The sequence below is a fragment of the Hippocampus guttulatus genome, chromosome 14, assembly GCF_054856545.1.
Source record: "Hippocampus guttulatus isolate MCC_2025c chromosome 14, RoL_Hgut_1.0, whole genome shotgun sequence".
NCBI lineage: Eukaryota > Metazoa > Chordata > Actinopteri > Syngnathiformes > Syngnathidae > Hippocampus > Hippocampus guttulatus.
This window is the reverse complement of record NC_141274.1, coordinates 17,066,898-17,087,273: the sequence shown is the minus strand read 5'-3', so window position 1 is coordinate 17,087,273 and position 20,376 is coordinate 17,066,898. Positions and strand designations below refer to the sequence as shown.

General features: G+C 42.7%; 1 protein-coding gene across 2 annotated transcripts in view; it reads right to left on the bottom strand.

Moving 5' to 3' along the window:
• Positions 1-18,303, bottom strand: part of crhr2 (corticotropin releasing hormone receptor 2) — a 44,219-nt gene extending 25,916 nt beyond the window's left edge. Inside the window, exons 1-2 of one of the 2 annotated variants that reach the window (XM_086129939.1) lie at positions 18,098-18,303; positions 17,868-17,987 (exon numbers count right to left, since the gene is read on the bottom strand). In XM_086129939.1, the coding sequence (XP_085986065.1) occupies positions 17,868-17,987; positions 18,098-18,218 (241 nt within the window). In that variant the 5' untranslated portion in view covers positions 18,219-18,303. Of the gene's footprint in view, positions 1-7,052; positions 7,182-17,867; positions 17,988-18,097 lie in introns of those variants that run through there. The other variant, XM_086129940.1, reaches the window with a different exon arrangement.
• Between the last annotated feature and the right edge of the window lie 2,073 nt (positions 18,304-20,376).

The following is a 20,376-nucleotide window of genomic DNA, read 5'->3' as shown; positions in this document are numbered from 1 at the left end:
AACCGTCCGCGCTCACACTCACACCTAAGGTCAATTTAGAGTGTTCCATTAACCTGAAATGCATGTTTTTGGAATGTGGGAGGAAACCGCAGTACCCGGAGAAAACCCACGCAGTCCCGGGGAGAACATGCAAACTCCACACAGTTGTTTTTTTCTTTCACACAGGAAGGCCGGAGCAGGAATCGAACTCCAGACCTCTGCACAGTGAGGCGTACGTGCCAACCGGTCAAACACCGTGGCGCCCAATATCATTTTAATAATACATTCATGAGAATGAACCAGGTTTGTTGTAAATTGTTCCAACATGATGAATCAAAAGCTAAAGTGAGTTGACGTTGAGACTTCTGAGAAAGGGTATGCATGAGGGCCATGGCCAGTCGCCATATTGATTTTTACACTCCCAGCAACAGGTGATTTTTCCTCAAGCAGAGGTTGACTTTTTCATTCTTTCTACTAAGCCCTTACAAACCCCTTTACATGGTGTCGTTCCAGGCATGGTGCGGTTAGCATGTTGTCCAGCCCTTGTCCTCACGGGTGAGCTGCAACCAAGCCTTTGGGCAAGAGGCAGGATATGTCCTCGACTGGTTGCAGGACACAAGTCTGATTCGGTTGACATAATTTCTCCATTGTGAGACAAATAAAGGTTTTCTTAACTGATCTTATAACATGCATACATGCATGAGTTTGGAATGTTGGAGGAAGCCATAGTTGCTGAAGAAAACAGTCGATTTCCCTATGCTGAAATTTCATGTTACCGGAAACACACTATCTTTTTTGTTTGGCCTTATGTGTTTTGTTTATTATTTTACTTTATGTTAACTGTTTTGTTAAGCGCTTTGTTACAGCTGCCGCTGTTGTGAAAGCGCTATATAAATCAGCATGTATTGTATTGTATTGTATTTATTTTGGGGGTCGTGGGATGGGGAGGGGGGTGGGGGTCATACCCACAACTTGAACGAAAGGCCAAGTTTCTTCAGGATGAACACGCCTGCAATGCGTTGTGCGTTTTTGCTTTTGGGAATGCCCTCAAAATGTTTTTGTATGACAATAAATCAATTTCAAAAGGGCCTTTGCACCAGGTGTGTGTGTGTGTGTGTTTTCCCAGACAGAAAGTATGGCCATCACTTGACTGAGAGGTTCCCCAGCCCTTCTGTTCCTTACTGGAAGGTGACAGTTCAGAAAAGCTCTCGGTGTTGTGTTAAAGATAAAATCAGTCTATGCAGTGAACAGTCAGAAAGGTACAGAAAGGAAAAGTGTAATTCCCGGGGGAGTGACAAAGAAATGACTCATCTGCCACGGCATTTTGGAAAAGAGGTCTCAGATTTGGATCTGCCGCGATTTCGATGTGCTGAATTAATTTGGACCAGGGAATGACCCTTTTGAAAGTACAGGGGAAAACCTAGCAAGCATTTCAACTCATGTTTTTGCCATTTCCGAAAAGAAAGGTTTATGAGAGGACAGAAAATCCAATCACATTCTAAAATTCCAAGCCCGAGGAATACAATATCTCATTGCATTTTAGAACAAAACTGTGTCTTCATTCTCCTTGAGTGATAGCACATTTTGCACCACCTTTTACTTTCATTTTCCATTGAATTATTCATGAAGCTTAATGAATACATTCATGCATAAGCAGTAGGCGCGCATCTATGAAGGCGGACAATTTAGCGCCTATCCAAATAATGAGTGCTCAGCTTTGGCAGAGGTCCTTGGTTTACATACAAATATTGACTGTAGTTAGGTGTTTCATACTGCATTAGCATCGGATAGTAATAAACTACAATTACTTGGGGTTACATCATCACCGTAGGAGCGGAACTCAAGGGTGCCGTGTAGTGAAGCAATCTCCCGCTGAGCCATGTCGGTTGCTGTTGCCGTTCTCTTGAAGGCCTGCACTTCCTACTAATCGCATTTGAGTCCGTTGCGGCTATGTAAGGCGTGTATGCATGTCACTTGCGATCAACAGGACAGCATATGATTCACTCTATTCGAAAGCGTATCTTTAGAATGTCACAAGCACCAGTTTGGAAGGCACAATATATGTGCACAGATTGTATTTTAACCCTTTCAGGCACAACGGTTACTACAGTGGACAGCTTATCATGTTATCGGGTTACAGGGTGCCTGAAAGGGAGAAATCTCACTTTTATTGTTGGTTTTTGTGAGAGTGACAGCAGATTCAATTGAGATGTCAAACTGCTGGAACAACCAGCAGGAAGACGAGATATATTCAGACAACACAATATACACAGGAACATCTACAGTAGATGGTGTGGTCCATAGTCTCCCTTAAGATAGCTAACAGATGCGGGGCTGGGTGGGGGTGCATTCCACCGAATTGGCTTGGTTAATTGTAAAAAAAAAATGAATTATTACTTTTGTTACTAATATTTTTGCCTATTTGAGTGATCAACATTGTTTTGATCAATTCCTAAAAACCTCTTAATCAATTGTTACGCACATGCCTCTAGTTCAGGCATTTCCAGCTCCGGGCCTGGAGTGCCACCGTCCTGCCTGTTTTCCATCTCTCCGGGCTGCAACATACCTGCTTCAGATGGTCAGCTCCTCAGCCAGCTCTGAGGCAGCATTCAAATAATCCTGATGATTTGAATCAGGTGTGTTGCTCCTGGGGGAGCTGGAAAACAGGCAGGACAGTGGCCCTGGAGGAACGACTTTGGACACCCCTGCTCAAGTTAAATGTCCACTTTACACACAATATGTTCATTTTCAATCCCATATTGGCTACATTGTTCCGCCAGTCTTAAAATGGATTGGTGAAAGTTGACGAGGTCATATTTTGAGTGATACCTTTCCCATGAGGTTTTTGCGTTGCCGGGGTCGTCAGTCAATTCCTTTTTGAAATGAACCACGTCTTCCAAATCAAGACACGCGTATCTTAAAGGATGGGGCCAAATTAGAGCCTGATTCATGGGTTCTGGGAAAAGTCAGCAAAGGCCCGATTGTTGCCTTATTATTATTATTATTCTGTTTCTTACGCTGACCACAAACGACTGTGGTGTAGGCTACGTTAAGTGGGATTTTTCTCCCCGGAAATTGGTCGGAGCAGAAAATTGTAATTGTTGAACCTGTTCAATATTTACACTCATAAAGTCTAACGGGTGTGTTCAACAACCAAGCTGCTTGGATGGACTTGCAATCGTGAATGTGTTGTGTGTGCTGCGCTTTGTTGGTCATCGAGGTCACAGCACACTATGGGAGCGATAAACACACAATGCCGTTTTATTTTATTTTTTTTACTTCATCGTGGTCATCGAGGTCACAGCACACTATGGGAGCGATAAACACACACTGCGTTTTTTTTTTTTTTTACTTCATCGTGTCAGGTCTATCACATTTTAAGAATCGACAAAGATGAAAAGAAAAGGGGGTTAAGTAAACCTGGTTGAAAATGCATCACTGTTCATCCCTCATGAGGACAGCTTTCCACCAAAGGCACTTCACACTGTTCTCCTTTGTGTCTATGCACAATGTCCAATCAAGGCAGGGGGTAGCGTGTCAGATCGGCACTTTTTCGTTGTAATCAGTGCTCTCGCATGCAGTTTTAAAACCAACCAGTAACTCCAAATCGGTATTCACTTTTCACAGAATGCAAACAGTTGTCTGCAGCTAGTTCGACATTCCAGAGAATACACCAACCTGCTCTCCTTGGTGTTTTTCAGCAGAACTTTTTTTTTAAAGGGTATTGCGCTTTCAATGAACTGCATTTTCCATGTCATAAGCTGCAAGCAGCACCACATGAAACCAACTGTCTTCCAAAATCAATTTTACCCACCTGCTAATGTGGGCCATGCGCTTTTTCCTAGGAAGCCTATGCAGCAAATCATTTGAGCAAAATCGGGATATACACACAGAGCAAAGTGTTGTGGAAATCCTACCGACCATGTCTTAGGCTTAGCTGTTTAGGATGCGAGCCCAAATTGAAGAGGCGGTGACAAAAGGTCATCCACAGCCTAATTGGATGCTGGGTGCAATCTGCATTGCAATTTGGTGCAGGTTAGAGAGGATAATCAAAGCAATGAGAGGGAAGGGAAGAACCATGATTGGCAATGAGATGGTGCATGGAGTTGTTCACGGAAACAAATACTTTGGATGTCACACAATTTGGAATTACACTAAAGTGTGGTAAAAATATAGAAGTTTGGGAGTTTGACGACTAAACCAGCACCAACGGCTAAAGATGAACTTTGATCAATTCCCGTTCCTGTTGGTTGGACAGGACTCGGCTTTCGCTATCCTTTTGTGAACAAGGAACCTGAACTGGATCATTTGTGACTGATCTTGTGGAGCATTGCCAGCTGTTCATTTGCCATATGTTTAAAAAAAAAAAAAAAAAAGGACATGATAGTATGTGAGTGTTGCGCTTGAAGATTTGGAAGCATAACCATACCAAGTGAAGCAGTGTACAGTAGTGATGGGTCCAGCAACACCGATAAATCGACGCACACGTCAAGCTCACAGAGCAACCCCTGCGTCAGCGCGTGTACTACTTCATGACGATCACGTGACCAAGACATGAACTGCTGCAAAAGCCCGCCAAACTGTGTTTATAAGGAAGTGCGTCGAGCGACACAATGCCGCCTGCCGAAACAAGCTAGACCTCACCCTCGCTCAAATAAAAATATATATTTGGGCAAAAAGGAAAACACACAGATTATCAGAAAAACTTGTCCGTCTGACTTCGAGCGTCGTGTCGGCTAGGCTAGCTTAGCTGTTGTCGTAATTCAAAGCTTCTTTGGTATGTGACGTGGGTTGCGTCTGCGCCGTCAGTATGTGCTCGCGCTCACGCGCCCACAGCAGAGAGCAGCGGACTATCGACTGCTGAGGCTTCACTCAAGTGGCGTTGCTACAGTACGTGCATATTATGGAGCAGCTCCCGGAGGAACGCAAATTGTCCGCCATGTCGAGCCATTTTGATCTCCTTTTGGAGAATAAGGTATTTATTCAAATCTCCTTGTCTCACCAAGTGCCTCTCGGATTTTTGACATGTCTTATTCCATTTTAATTCAAATTAATTTCAAAGTAACTCTTAGTTTACGTTTCACGTTTTATTGCAGGTGAAATGTAGAATTTGCCAGACAGAAATATCACATACCAACAAAAGCACCTCTGCAACTACATCTGGCATGTTACTCATATTTATTAGTTTGTTTTTCGTAAACTGTTATAAATGTCATATTTGTTAGGTTTGGTTTTTTAGTTGACCTGTGGCAACATTTGGATGATGAGGTAGGGATACTGGGAAGAAGTGCAACAGCAGATGCTATACCTGAGGTCCAGCGATATCTGGCAGAGGGGAAAATTGCACGCAGTCAAGACCCGCTGTTATAATCGAAGGACCAGCACACTACTTTTTCAAACCTCTCCAACCTCGCAAAGCAGTTTCTCTGTACGCCAGGGTCACCAGTGCCATGCGAGCGTGTGTTCTCCACAGCAATGGAAATAGCATGCAAGAAACGCAACAGACTGAAATTCAAAACACTGGAGCAAGTTATTTTTCTGAATAAAGATTTGTGAAGACAAAGCCCACAAGCATCCTCATTTACATACATTTCACATTATTCAAACATATTGAATAATACAAATTGAATGCATAGATGTGAATGATAGAGTATACACTTCATCATCAAATCAGTCAGTTCAGTCTGTCAAGTGGGTTGCCTGCAGGGATATTGAAAGTCCAGCAGGTGTCAGTGGTCAGTGACACAGTATCAACACAGTGTGTCATTGTGTCAACACGCTTCATGAGGCCTCATGGACCCATGAGTACTGTACATTGTACAGTACAGTACGCATATGGATAAAGTGGCCAAATTTGAGCATTAGCCTTCCCTTTGCATCAAAATCAGCAAATGCCAAACTATCAGATGTGTTACACAGCTGTTAGGTGCCTAACAAAAAAGAGAAGGAAATTACTCTCGGCCCCCAAGTGTCATGTTTTGTCTTGATTGTGTTCTAGCTCCAGCTGGAGTGAAGGGAGTTTCCTTCCAGCAGGTACACCTGTGCCCCGTTTTCCCATCAAGCTTGCCTGTGGATTTAAGGACCCTGACTTCTGCTTCACCTTGTCGGATTATGGACTTTGCTTGCTGCTGTTCTTCAAGTGTGATTTACTAGACCTCTGGATACCATTTATTGTTGCTCTTATTTTGTTCATAGATCCTTGTTTGTAAGTATTTTGTTTCCGTGTTATTGGACTTCTGGATATTTCATGAGAATAAGAATAAGAAAACAGTCTCACAATGGAGAAATTCCCAAATTACAGCAGCATTTGTGTTTTCTCGGTGTTCGATTGAACCTTGCCTTTGCAAGCGCTTTTGGTGTCATGCATTGTTTTTCCTGGCACCTTGTGACCAGCGATTTCAGTTTATACTTTGGTGGTGCGATTTTCTTGAAAAAATATTTTTGGGAATCACACTTTTGTCTGAGCCCGCATTTGTGGGATCCTAAAACAGTATTCGGTTCGGTCAGAGACTAACACCAAAGATGTGAATTACAAAAAAAAAAAAAAAAAAAAAAACACAGTCCGAGGAAACAAGGTAACCGGCTAAATACAACCAAAAATGGCCAAAGGCAAAAAGGTACCCCAAAAAATGCTATTTACAATGTATCAAACAAAAAAAAGTCAAAAAATGGGCCAAAAACAAAAGGCAGCAAAAGCTGACAAGCAAACAAAGGATCTACCATATTCCAAGAACGAACCACTAATTACAACATAAGGAAGCACGAATTCTTGAAGACACTTGTTTGGAGGCCGCGAGCAAGCGGGCTACTGCTGTCACCACCCCTTTCTATCACTCTGCGGAGGATCTTTAAACTTCCCGCCGTTAGTTGCTGGCCAATCAGGAAGGGCCGCTCCTGAGGCTCTGCAGAGATCCTATTCCAAATAGGGGCACTTACTGCCATACACAACACTAGCAACGGTAGCCACACACACACATACACACACACGCACACAAAATTACAGACGATATGGTACATAATACGGCCAGGGGCCATAACAAGAGGTCTTAAAAAAGGGGGGCCCACAGTCTTACCTTTGATCCCATTCAATATGTACAAATCCTTGTCGTCCATATAGAGTTGTCTGTCTCGATTACCGTGACGCCACCTTTTGCCAACAACCACTCGCAGTCTTAACATTGTGAGTGAACATACAAGTTTGCATGCGAGATTTTAGTCAAAGCTAGGAAACTTAGTACCGGTATATCACACACAAGAGGGCCACCAACAACTGCGTTTGAAATCTGTTCGAGTGAGCACGCAATTTTGTACCGGCTCTCTGGGCTCTTCCAAGACCCATTAAGAGCAGTAAACACGCACATGCCGATTTGTCCGTTTCGTGTGTTAAATGTCTTGCATTTCTAAATTTGGTGAAGATTTTTTGAAAAAATTGGTGTGTGTCTACAACATAGATGAGTCTGATATGAATAAGTCTGTGCGTGGGGGAAATCTTGCTGAAACTTGATGCTTAAGGTTTGGGGGAAACTTCTCGTGGGACGAATTTAAGAGTCAGAAGTCGGTCGACTGGAAGTGCACGCGAGGAAGCTGAGGACAAAGGAAAGCGCATCTGAACATTGTCACCTCGTGAGATGCCATTTAAAATGTGGCTGCCATTCCAACCCAATGTATGCCTTTTATTGAGCGCTTTTATCAGACACTTCATAGGCTTGCATATTACAAGTGTGTTAATGGTCAACGGAAGAGACGGGGGCCAATGACTCAACTGCTACTCTCTAACTGTCCGCATTCTCCTCATGGCATCTTGTCGCATCAGGGAATTACAATCTTCGGTCCGGCATGGCTTATGTATGCCAGCTGCACATTCGCCATCAGTCGCTTTTTACCGCAATCGGTTGGTGAGAGACGTGAGCAAGAGTCAAGACAGCCTGAGGGGAAGCCAATAAGCCAAACATGGATTCGCGTGTCGGGATAATGAGAGCATATTGCACGAGCAAGATGACTGCACATGCCATCGCTATCTATAAATGTCCGATGCTCGCTGCTCTTCAGCCTTCAAAACAATTAAACAATGTATGCATTTATTTGATAGTTTAGAATGTAGTATCATATTTGTAGTTCCAAAATATTTAACATTTATACGGTAGCTCGTTAAATAAATTTCATGCCAATATTACACAGTGGTCTTTGCTAAGTTTAGGGCAAGCACACTCATTGTGACTGACTAATTAGGTGGGCTGTGGAAATCTCCCTTAATTTGTCCGAAAATAATTTATCGATTACAAATACGTTTCTGGTCACCTATCTATGCTTGTGACAGATAGTGACAGGCAGGAAAATGAAATGAGATTCAATCTGTAGGTCCAGTTAACCCGTGTATCCCCCTGTCGCTCACTTGCATGAGACAGGGCCGCCCTTAAAAAAGGGCTAATTTCAGCAAGACAACAAAAAGGCTGTGTCAAATGCATTATAATGCTTGATACTCAAGGTTTTTAACAGACACTTATCACAGGCGTGTTATCAAGACACCCATTTTAAATTTGTCTCGTGAAGTCATCCTCATGAGCTTTTGTGCACCCCCCCCCAAAACAATGTTGGTGAAATTCAGACTTGTATGACAGCAGTGTTCAAATTTACTTCTTACTTCTTACTTCTATTGCCACATTGTATCTAAGATGTCCCTACTCATTTCCCAGTGCAAAATGTAGAAAGGTGCAGGGGCGCTTCTTCAAAGAAATGTATTAAAAATGGAGTACAACAGGAATGGGCTTACCTGCAGGCACATGCTCCATAGAGAAGCTTGAAAGGCAAGAAGCTCATTGAAAAGAATGATTAAAAAAAAAAAAACCTTTTAAAGTCCCACAGAAACACGTCCAACAATGCCAGTCTATCTAGAGCAGCTGTCTAGTTGGAATATAAGCAAGGATGTTTTCATTTTTTTTAAACCTGGTTTTTAATTTTTTTTAAAATTACCATGTGGAGGATGTCTTATTTGGTACCTCAGAACTGCTGACGTTGAACACAATCAGCTGCTCAACCTCTGAGTTGTTAGAATTTCAAACAAGCAAAAGCTTTATATATATATATAGTTATATATCTATATATATTTAAATATCCCCCCATCCATCCATCAATTTTCTGCCTAAGGCAGTCATTCAGTCCCTGGATAGGTAATGGTGTGCAGAGCTACTGTTGTTGTCTACATCTTTGCTCGGGACACCACACGAAGAAGATCCAAATCACTATCAATCAGAAAAAAAATCCCTCTGAAAGTACAATTAGGTCAAGAGGAATCTAAACTAAAAACAGAAAGTAGAAAATGACCAAAATGAGATCAGTAACAGCTCTGAAACTCAGTGAACAGAACCAGCACACTGGCAATGATCTCCTTTTGAACTACAACAGCAGAAATACAGCACCTAATAGCTGATAGCTAGCAACTAAAAGAAGCTATAACGTAGCAGTCTACTTAGGGTTCTTGTCAAACAAATGAACTCACTGACGAATTTATTGAGTGTTTGACAGGGATCCGAAAGTACCAGCAAAATATCACAGTGAAGTTCCGGGGGGTGAGCGACGACTCACTGTAGTATCTCAACAAAGCTCGAAAAACTAGGGACAAAAGTGGCAATCAAAGGTCATAGCATAAACTGGAGGCAAAAATAAAAAAGAACTCAGGAAGCACAAGAAACAAAAAGCATGGACTCTCTGTGACATGAAAGCCCAGTCAAGCTTGCTACGCTAAAATGTTCTGGACATGGCAAGATACAAAGACAATCCGACAAAGGACAGCGATAGATGCAGGCTATTTATATACAGAGAAGGGGACACAGGCGGAGGTAATCACCATAATAAGGAGACACAAGGGCAGGATGGAAAGCTTCTGAAATGAGAGGAAACAATTACTTTGAAATAAAATAACAAATGACAACATGAAAACCTGAGAAGTTAATAGAAACAATTTTGTGATTAAGGGGCATATTAACATCTCTGACTTGAAGTTGAACAAAATTCATCCAATCATTCTTGTGTGCCGACAGAGTCTGGGGGAAGCTCATTCCGGTGCCGGCTGACTTCTGGAAACATGAAGACTACACTCTGGACTGGTTATCAGCCAAACAGAAAGCACATAATTCAATCACATTCACACCAACTTTCTAACTACCAAAAAGGAAACAGTCACAGTGCTAAACACAGAACCGACATGCTCCTTTTGATGGCAAGTGGCATACAAGCTTACAGCGGCTAACTAGTCAACTACCTAGCAAGCGCAAAAAGCTAATGTTGCAGTTTACATCTTTATTCGGGGTCGTTCTTGCCAAAGTGAACCACCAAACTGGAAATAGAACCGAAACAATTGCTCAGGCTGGACAAAAGCCAATTGATGCCATCTCAAATGAGGTCAAGTGAGGTGCATTGAGGGGTTGACGTGACACGCAGACTTGATATCGTACTTTCCTTCCCCAAAATGTTGAGTGAACTTAAAATCGTACGATCTTTAAGGGATTTAACAATTGAAGTTATTTTAGAAGATTTCAAACTTCATACTGTCATTGAAATCCAACACAGTCACATCTGGTTTGCATTTTTAGATGAAGAAACTACATAAAAATCCATGGAAGGCAAATTACTGGACACATCAAATCAGATGTTCCTGATGCAGTGCCTTCCACAGACTAGCTCGGGTTTTACGGGTGGTAGATGGCAGCGGAGGAGATTGTTGTGGACGGAGGTGTCTCATGGGGAACTGGGTGTGCAATGGTGGATGAAATGTTTGCCAATCTGTTGACCCAGTCTCATAGACTGCGGGCGGATGACTTAACACAAGAGAAGCAGCCACCAGACTAAAAGGTTTTGTGTAGTGAAATGGTGAAAATTGATCCAATAGTAAATGTCAGCATACAAGCACTTGTATGGACTGTCAGCTTTTTCAGAAAATACAGGTTAAAGACAAATTTTCCAAAAGGGGCTGATTGTTAGCAAAATGTGCAGTCTTTTTGCACACAACAGTACTGTTACTCGGACTTTTTCCAAATCTCGTCCAATGACAAACAAACATGCATCTCCAAATGTTTTTCCTATTTCCTAAGAGGAGACAAACTATTGATTTTCCTCCCCTCTTTCCAATAAGACCCGTCACGCCAGCCGAAAATTGACCCTTACTACAACCACAGCTGTTGCCCCATCCTTCCTCTATACAACACTTCCCTTCCCTTCTCTTTACTACCGCAAACCTAATCCTAAAAGGTCAGACACAGTTATCACTCTATTTCACGTACATAAGCAGCCACATGAATCTCATCGCTGATTCCAGACATTGTGTAAAGCTACATGCAGCAGCCCGCCGCACACTGATATGACTCAGACTTTATTGATCCAGATAAGGGAATCAACAGCGATCCAGGCTCTTGGCGGCACTGACCACAGAGGTCCTCGGCATGACAATGAAACGAGGAGTACGGCAGCGAGGTGGTGTTCATTCGGCAGCCAATGTAATTCAGCAAATAATTAGCACCGGCTTGGCTCTGCTGCCGAGTGGAAAAAATAATAATAATAAATCGCCCAGTTGACCGAGATACATCTTGACTTTGCAAACTGACAAACAGCACTTTGTCTCGCCTAAGGCCTGACCGACACATGATCACACGGCAGCAAAAATGAACATTTTCAAACATCTAAAAACAACCCTGTCCTTACCCTGCCCACTTTACATCGGCTTTAAGAACTAAAAATATACAAAAGACGCACACAGGAAGCTTTAAAAATGCATAAACCTCTAACACCACTCTGCACGCACATTAATATTGATACAGGCTGCAAGACATGGAAGGGACTTTACATTCCCGAACCTGAGAGGGCACATTCAATCTGTAAGTACTTGAATTTAGTTTCGGAATTTTGCCTGCATTACAACCATCTGAAAATGTGAAGCCCCAGTCTAGTCCTCAGTTATGTTATGAGAGCAACAGTAGCCCAAACTCATACACTTCCACATGATCTGCTCATCTCAGAAACACACCAACCAAGGAAGCCAATAAAGGAAGAGCTAGTCTAAAGCATGGTACACCAATTGCCCTCGCGATAATGAGGCCAATTTTAAGCATTTTTTTCCACTCCTACCAAGTAAACAAAGGCTTGATTATCAAATGCATCTTTAAGATGATTCTAAATCAGGGATGGGCAACTTTAAAAAATGCTGATAAACATTCAGTATAGCCTACGACTAAAATAGGAAAAATAAATATTGGGGAAGAAAAAAGGAAAAAAAATATCTGTGAATCTGCGAATCCACGGGTGCACAACTGCTCATATGCAAGCATCAACAGTAATTTTAACTTGAAATTTCACCAATCAGCACTAGATGGCAGACATGTTCAATTGCGCATATAATGGCTCTTCCACTGCCCAATACTACAACATCCATCCATAAATTTCCTGATCCGCTTTGTCCTCACAAGGGTCGCGGAGCATGCTGAAGCCTATCCCAGCTGTCCTCGGGCAGTAGGCGGGGACACCCTGACCGGTTGCCAGGTCCATCCGCGCTCACTATCACACCTAGGGACAATTTAGAGTGTTCAATCAGCCTGCCGGGCATGTTTTTGGGATGTGGGAGGAAACTGGAGTACCCGGAGAAAACCCACGCAGGCACGGGGAGAACATGCAAACTCCACACAGCGATGCCGGGGCCAGACCCACAACCTCTGCACTGTGAGGTCGACATGCTAACCACTCGCCCACCGGGCCGCCACACTACGACATGAATAGGCCTAATATGTTTGGGTGACTTGGAATGCCAAACACAGTACTCCCTCATTGTTGTGAGTGAGCTTATATTTGTGAAAATATGTTTTGGGTTTTTTTTTGTTTTTTTTTTTGCAAGAGATCCCTTTGCACTGGAAAAAACAACCCAGTACGTATTTTGTGTTTCCTTCAAAGCCTTTGTCATTGGGTTAGGACAGTGGATCTCTTATACATGCAATAAAGAAGCGCAGGATCAAAAAGGAAAAATTAAGAGCACATATTTTGCACGTATGCACGTCTTTTGTCCATATTTAAAAACAGCGTTTTTGTCATACATCTGGTTTGGTCGTGTGTGCTGGGTCCTACTTGCTCCCCGACTGGCACTGATGAAAAATTGTGCCCCCCTCCAGCATTGAAGTTGCTCATCCCTGCAAATTATCTGGCGGTGTGGGGTGCGTTAAAGAGTTATTTCTCCTTTCAGATCTGGTCAAAAACCTCTGGACGACAACTGCAAAGGTTAAATGTATTTGGTATTTCAAAATCACAAAACCTTATGTCTGTGGTTGGAAAATGGGAAGCAACCAGATTCCCGCGCTGGCTGGATACAAATATATGAAAATTTGTTTGTGTTGAATGTTTGTTTAATATGTCTCAAACTGCAAGTCATCCACCACAGAAATGAAATGACAAGGAGCTTGCACCTGCATGGGCTGTGAAACTGCAAATTGTGTTGACTTGAATGTTTAGCAACAAAACGGTGCTATTACGACGCCAGAGGCTTCATGATGGAAGCAGAGAGGAACATGCCATGTCCATTTGTCAAGGAAGCCATTCGATGAAAGCAAATGTATCACCCCATTCGGACATAGACAGTGTGTATAATATGCACACTGTTTTTCTTTGTGTTGAGTTTACAGATTTGCCTTTTGAGCAAGGTCTGACAGGCACAATTGGGGAGAAATGCAAATATACTTGCCGTCATATACCGTATTCCGCACTATAAGGCGCTTTGGAGTATAAGGTGCACCTTCAATGAATGGCCTTTTTTAAAACAGTTGTGATATATAGGGCCCACTGCATTATAAGCACACAGAATAGAAGCTACAGTAGTGGCTGCGGTCGTGTTATGCATCCACTAGATGGAGCTACACTAAAGGAATACAATACAATACAGCTTTATTTATATGGAGCTTTCACAACCGCCACAGCTCGAACAAAGCGCTTGACAGAACATTTAAAATACTACGTGCAAGAAATCAGAATATTGATCCGTATGTAAAGCACATCGTATTATAAAGCGCACATACGGTTTTAGAGAAAATTTAATGCCTTTAGGTGCGCTTTATAGTGGGGAAAATACTTAGATGGTGTGTGTGTGTGTGTGTGTGTGTGTGCGTGCGCTGTATGGGTCAACTCTCATTTGTCATCAACTCAGCCTCCTCTGCAAAACTCCAGTACCTCCTGTCGGAAGCTACTCATCGAATCATGTTATGGATGCCTCGAGATGAGCAGAGAGCTTGCACTTTGGACTTCTTGTTGTGACACATGATTGCTTCCAACATACGAAAGTAAATGGCAGCATCGAGCCAGGCCGAGGGCCTGCTAGGACCTGTCGAACCTTTTAAAAATGTGTAAGATGTTGCGCTTCCGAGAGGACTTATGTGCCGCCATTTTCCACATGTCGGCTCCACTGAAACGATAAAATGATTTCAAGGGAAGCTTTGAATGGTGCATTCATAGCCAATTGAAATCGGGAAGTCGTCCCCATCGATGACAATTAATTTTCACTCATGCCTCTTGTTGAAGTTGAATATGTCAATGTAGTGGCATCCAACGCGTGCTGCCAAGGAGACTGGCACTTTTCTGAAGTCGATGGCGTCAGAAGTGAGATGCACAATCAATGCTGTGGCTCACTATGTAAAAAAAGCATTAAACTGCACCTCTCTAGCACTGATTGTAGAGGGTTCAAACAGAGACATGCCCATGAGTGTTGGAAATGAAACATCTCGGCAGGCGGATGCAGAAGGATTGTTCACAAATGGATAGATGGGTACGTACACACACTGTGAGAAACACAAGTTGTAAAAAAAAAAGCTATTTAAGTTGAAACAACTATAAAATATGAAATGATTGACATTCATGGCAACAATGTGAGTGAGCACAACGGGGCAAGCCAGTTGTTTGCGCCAAAACAATTTGCCGAGTTGTTTTTACTTCTATCCCTAAGTTGGAGGACCATACGAGGGACAATTAGTTCTGTAAACTTTTATTTCTTTGTTGTGAGATGGGGGAAAGCTAATTTCACAACATGCAAACATTTTCGGTACCGCTTATCCTCACGATCCTCACTGGCATTTTCATAAAAGAAAAACATAAAATATTTTCTTGATTTGCCAACTTAAAAATGTTGAATTTCATTGCCTTGAAATTTGGAGTTCAGAATTTGGCTGTGATCAGAATGAACCAATCACATCCAAACTCAGCACACGTGCCACCGCTTAATGTGCGTCCCATTCACCCCAAATACATTTCAGCTGTTCTATCAGGCTTTTCCTGACATTTTTTGTCATCACATCAGCAGAAGCCAGTTTAATGAATGTCAAAGTCAGAGGAAGGGTTGAACAGAAATTCCACTGCATTAAATGCACCAGGAAGCACGGTGAGTGGAGAAAATATGACACAACAGTGACATTAACAAGAACTGGAGTTCCCTTGTAGATTTGATTAAAAAGGCTGCAAAGAGGCTAACAGCAGCATAGTAGGAGCTGCAGGGATTTCTGGCAAGTACTGACTGCTTAGTATGTGTGACAACAATCTACCATCTTTTTCTAATGTCAAGGCTGTGGGATACTGTGGCAAGGTGAAAACAGCCCAAATACTTTAAATCCCGCCAAACGCAAACAAGAGAACTGGTGCGTTTGAGCAAGAACACATGGGCAAAAATTGCCACATCAAGACGTGACACACCGATTGAGTCAAACCTAAGCCGACTCAGTGCTGGAATATAAAGCAACAATGTTGGAAGCAGTTTGAGGTTAAATTAATTTATTTACATGTAGCCGGGTCTTTGGAAAGACTGGACCGAACACAAAATAATTTTTATGTGGGCTTTATTCCCGACTGAACAAAAAAAAGTTGTACAACATTAAGATGAAAGACTGAGATGTTAACTGAATTTTAAAAGAGTTCGAAAAAGGATCTAAGAGATCAAAGAAAAGTATCTAACAGATTAAAGATAATTACACCACAATAAACAACAGCAGTGGCTTGTCGACACTTTCCGGCATGTTGGGTGCATACAAAACACGTGGAAAAACACAAACGATCGCCCCTGCTGTACAGCTGTTCACACGACTCACTAGCGGCAGATTTCAAACTCCAAACCACGATATTTTTCTCTGAATATCGCCAGGGTTACAACGACGATCATTGGTATATCAAGTTGGGACGAGCGGCATACACAGTTGAGTGACTATCTTCCTTCACATGCATGTCATCCTCCCCTCACTTCCTGGAGTCTATTCCAGCTGAACAACCATCCGCGCTCACACTCACACCTTGGGACAATTTAGAGAGCTTAATCAGCCTGCAATGCATGTTTTTGGGATGTGGGAGGAAACTGGAGTACCCGGAGAAAACCCACGCAGGCACGGGGAGAACATGCAAACTCCATATAGGAAGGCTGGAGCCCGGGATCTAACCCACGACCTCTACACTGTGAGGTCGTCGCGCTAACCAGTCGACCACCGATCTATCTATCTATCGAGAGAGAGAGAGAGAGAGAGAGATCCGTTCATTCATGGATACCACACTGCGCAAACGTGTTCATAGTGCATAATCCTGAAACGTCATGTTAGGCATCTTGATCATGACTTTGGAGATGATCAGCGAGTTAGAAAAAAAAAAAGCTCAACAATTGGAGCACAGAACGTCCCTGGACTCAATAAGATCGGGTTTGCTGTAATGTCTTATTTTGACCTCATTGATTTATCGTCGAATCAAGATTAACTACATGATCTACCATCCAGCCGAGAGAGTCAGCCGTGCACGTTGGACGCCCTGCAGCACACTTGACTACCTGACTGATCTTCTAAATCCTCGAGGTTCCAAATGTTTGTTTACACATGCAAGTGGCAGCACTTGATCCACAAGGAGCAGGGTCAATACATCAGCTATGCCCATCAAATAGAAGCACGGGCTGTGTCTGCAGTGAGATAAGCAGACAAGTGGAAGTGTTAATGACATTGCACCTGAGCCTACTGTAAAGATAACAGCTGTGCAATAGCAAACAGCCACTTCAGGAGAGGTTTGTATTCTCATCCTGGGACTACATATGGTCCTGATGCGCCATATGAGTTGTTTGAGGTCACTGTTTTGCAAAGATAAAAGTTTTCTCTATCAAGCCTGTGTGTGTGTGTGCGCACATAATTTAGGGATGAACACTTTGAAAAAATTGATCCGATCACCATTTTTTTCCCCCACCTTGACATGGCAGTTGGGATTAATATTTTTTTTTTCAAAGTCCTCTTCCCATGCATTGTTTCACAAATGCAAACAATGCACATTCCAAAATGTATTCTATTTTTGGAATAACGCTACGGCGTAAAATGTGGGAAAAGTGCCACGCTGTGAATACTGTACATGCAGAAAAACAGAAACGCCAAGGAAAATTCACCGCCCAAAAATTGGGGGGGGGGGGGGGATCTATGGGTGACATACATTTAACTGCATATTCACCGGACACCTGCCATTGAATTTCGGAATTAAACTCAGCAATTTTTGTTCAAACAAAACAAAATGCAAGCTTTTCACATGACTACCATAAGAGCAGATCTTGTTCCTGCAGTTGTTTTTTTGTTTGTTTGTTTTGTTTTAAATCCAGGATTCACCTGACACATGAGCCAAAACTCAAACTGCCTGCCTCTCAGAAGCCAAGAGTTGCCATCTCACCGAAAGTGACTTGTCTTGTACCATTACGTATGCTCAATGTGGAGCGTCTGTTCCAATAACAGGAGCTGATCCAACATCATCCCCATCATTGCCATCCCGTCATGCACGCTTGCAACAAACAACAGCAAGTGAAGCGTGCTTCAGCTGCAAACAAAAATCAGGAACTTCTTTTTCTCCCCATGAGGATCAAGATAGCTTACTGTTGCTGTTGTACTTGACTCCATTAATGTACTCAGGGCAGGGTCTCTCCACAATCCACCCGATGCTGCTCCGTGGCCAGCAGGTGCCAATCTCATCGGTGGTGGCGTTACAGTAGAAACCTGGGAGGGATTTAAAAAAAAAAAAAAAGGGGGGGGGGGAGAAATCTTCCATTTGAGTTCCAATTTCCTTACCCCTCAGCAGTGCAGGGGAAAAAAGTGTTCCTTCTTACCGTCGGTGTTCAAATATGAAAGTGACGCGTTTCCCCCTAAAGTGTCTTGAAAGGCATCCAGCAAAGTGCAATTTAAGTCCGCCAGCTCCCCGAATATGATCTGGTAGAGGCTCGCATCCATGGTCCCGGCTAGTGCATGTGGCCGAGGGGCGCGCGCGCACTGAGCGCAAACGAGCGGTGCGCCTGCGAGTGAGCCGCTCCTTCGCTTCCCTGACGAGCGCAGGACTCGCGCTCCTGCTCGAGCGAAGACGCCCCGGCCAATCACAGCCCCACCACCCCCCCCCACCCCCTTCCCCCAATCATCGCCATATAAACGGCTAACGTGCTTGAAATTGTTACCGCTGAACCTTGCGTGGTGACGGCAGACAATGGCAAAGTCTAGTTGAAATGAACAGATGGCGTTGTTGGTTTCCTTGGGCAGAGGAATTATTTCCATCAGGGTTCCAAATGCAGTGCCATTTTGCGCCGAATATACGCATGAATCGTGCTGACTTCCGGTTTCGAGTCGTTGAAGGCGTCAAAGAACGAAAGTAAAAAGACCGAAGTTAAAAAAAAAAAGTTAGAAGTTAAATATGAACCATACTAATTGCTAAGCAATGCCTAAAAACTAAATTTAACTTTGGTTTGCAAACTGAAATGGGGCATAATTGCCACCGAAATCCAAAAGTATTTCTCTTTTGCATAAAAGGAAACATGTAAACACTGTTTACATATTCATAAGTGGCTCGAGAGCTGAGGAGATTGCAAATAAGGACTTGATATGTCGCCCCTGTCTCTGTTTTGTGCGCCTTGTCTGATTAGTTTCACCTGGTCCCATTTGGGACAGCCAACCACCACCTCCTCCCTGCACTCGTGGTTGGCCCAGCTGTGTCCTCCCAACATAATTTGACTGCCTCTTTCCGTTCAATTGTTGTTCACAGTCACTGACCTTGCAATTGCATTCATTCTCCTCATCACCTCGTACTTTTACTTGTTTTAAGAGAACAGATGTTGGTGAAGCGTTATCATTAGCCTGTTTGCGTTGCCGAAAACTATGTAAGTAAAACTCTAAGATTCAAGATTTGAATATTTGTTGTTGCTGCTCTGTATGACTATATGAAGCCTCTCAGTAAGAACTTCGTCATCTAGGGACTCCTTTTTATTCCAAGGCGACACTACATGATCCTGACAGTAACCGTTTGACCAATTAATATATTTTTTCAAGGAAAGAAGTTGTCATGTCAAGTATAACTTTATTGTCAAATGTGCTGTATGACAACAAGACAACAGGAGGAGCGACTTCGGGTGCCCGCGCGGCCATCAAAGAACAGTTAACATATGATGACAAAATAATACAACACCACACATAAGACACAGACACTCGTGCAATCTTAACCACTTTTCCTGCAGACACTTTGTTGTTTGAAGCAGCTATAGATGAAAGAGGAGCGAATCAAAGTGTCCTTTTCACCAGTGGATCAAAGACCCCATGCTGAAATGTGCACACGTCTGCTACAAGCTAAGTTTGAAAGCAACAAGAAGCTGTAGCGTCCATGAACGAAAAGAGATTGGCTCTCTTCTCCTGTCCCATGTAAATCCGCTTCAATTCCAAGCCGCGGCTCCCAGTACCACATACTGTAGTGTCTGTTTTATATTAGTATTGTGCTAATTTCATGGAATTACGTTAGCTAATCGTAGTAGGTAGTAAAATGGGCATATGGTTGTCAAACAGAGAAATAGTTATGTCAAACGAATGCATAAGCAAGAAGCAAGATATGTACTGATGATGCTTGTTGGCTAATAACATGTCAAAGAATGCATGGGAAACGAACAGAATGCATAACTGATGATATTCGTTAACTAATTACATGTCAAAGAATGCATGGGAAGCGAACAAAATGCATACGGATGATGTTTGCTAGCTATTCCGCGATGGTCCTCATTAGATTAGCAAAAACACCCTCCATTGTATTAGCAAAACGCGTATGGCAATGACTGTTGTGGACTTTCAGCGCGTTGCCAAGCCAACGAAGACAAAAAGATAAAACTATTTAGTTACTTTAAAGATAAAACTATTGTGATACCATTATAATCCAGAACCAAGACATGAAGTGATTTATAGATACCATTAAAATCTAGCCAACTAAGAAGGCCACAGCCAATCAGAATTACACAGCGCATTATGATACTATTAAAGTTGATAAATGATCAAAGAGACTAACCAATGAAATGAGAGGGGTTGGCCCCTCATAACGCTATAAAACCTGTGTTTAACCTCGGGGGAATTCAGAGTTTTTCCG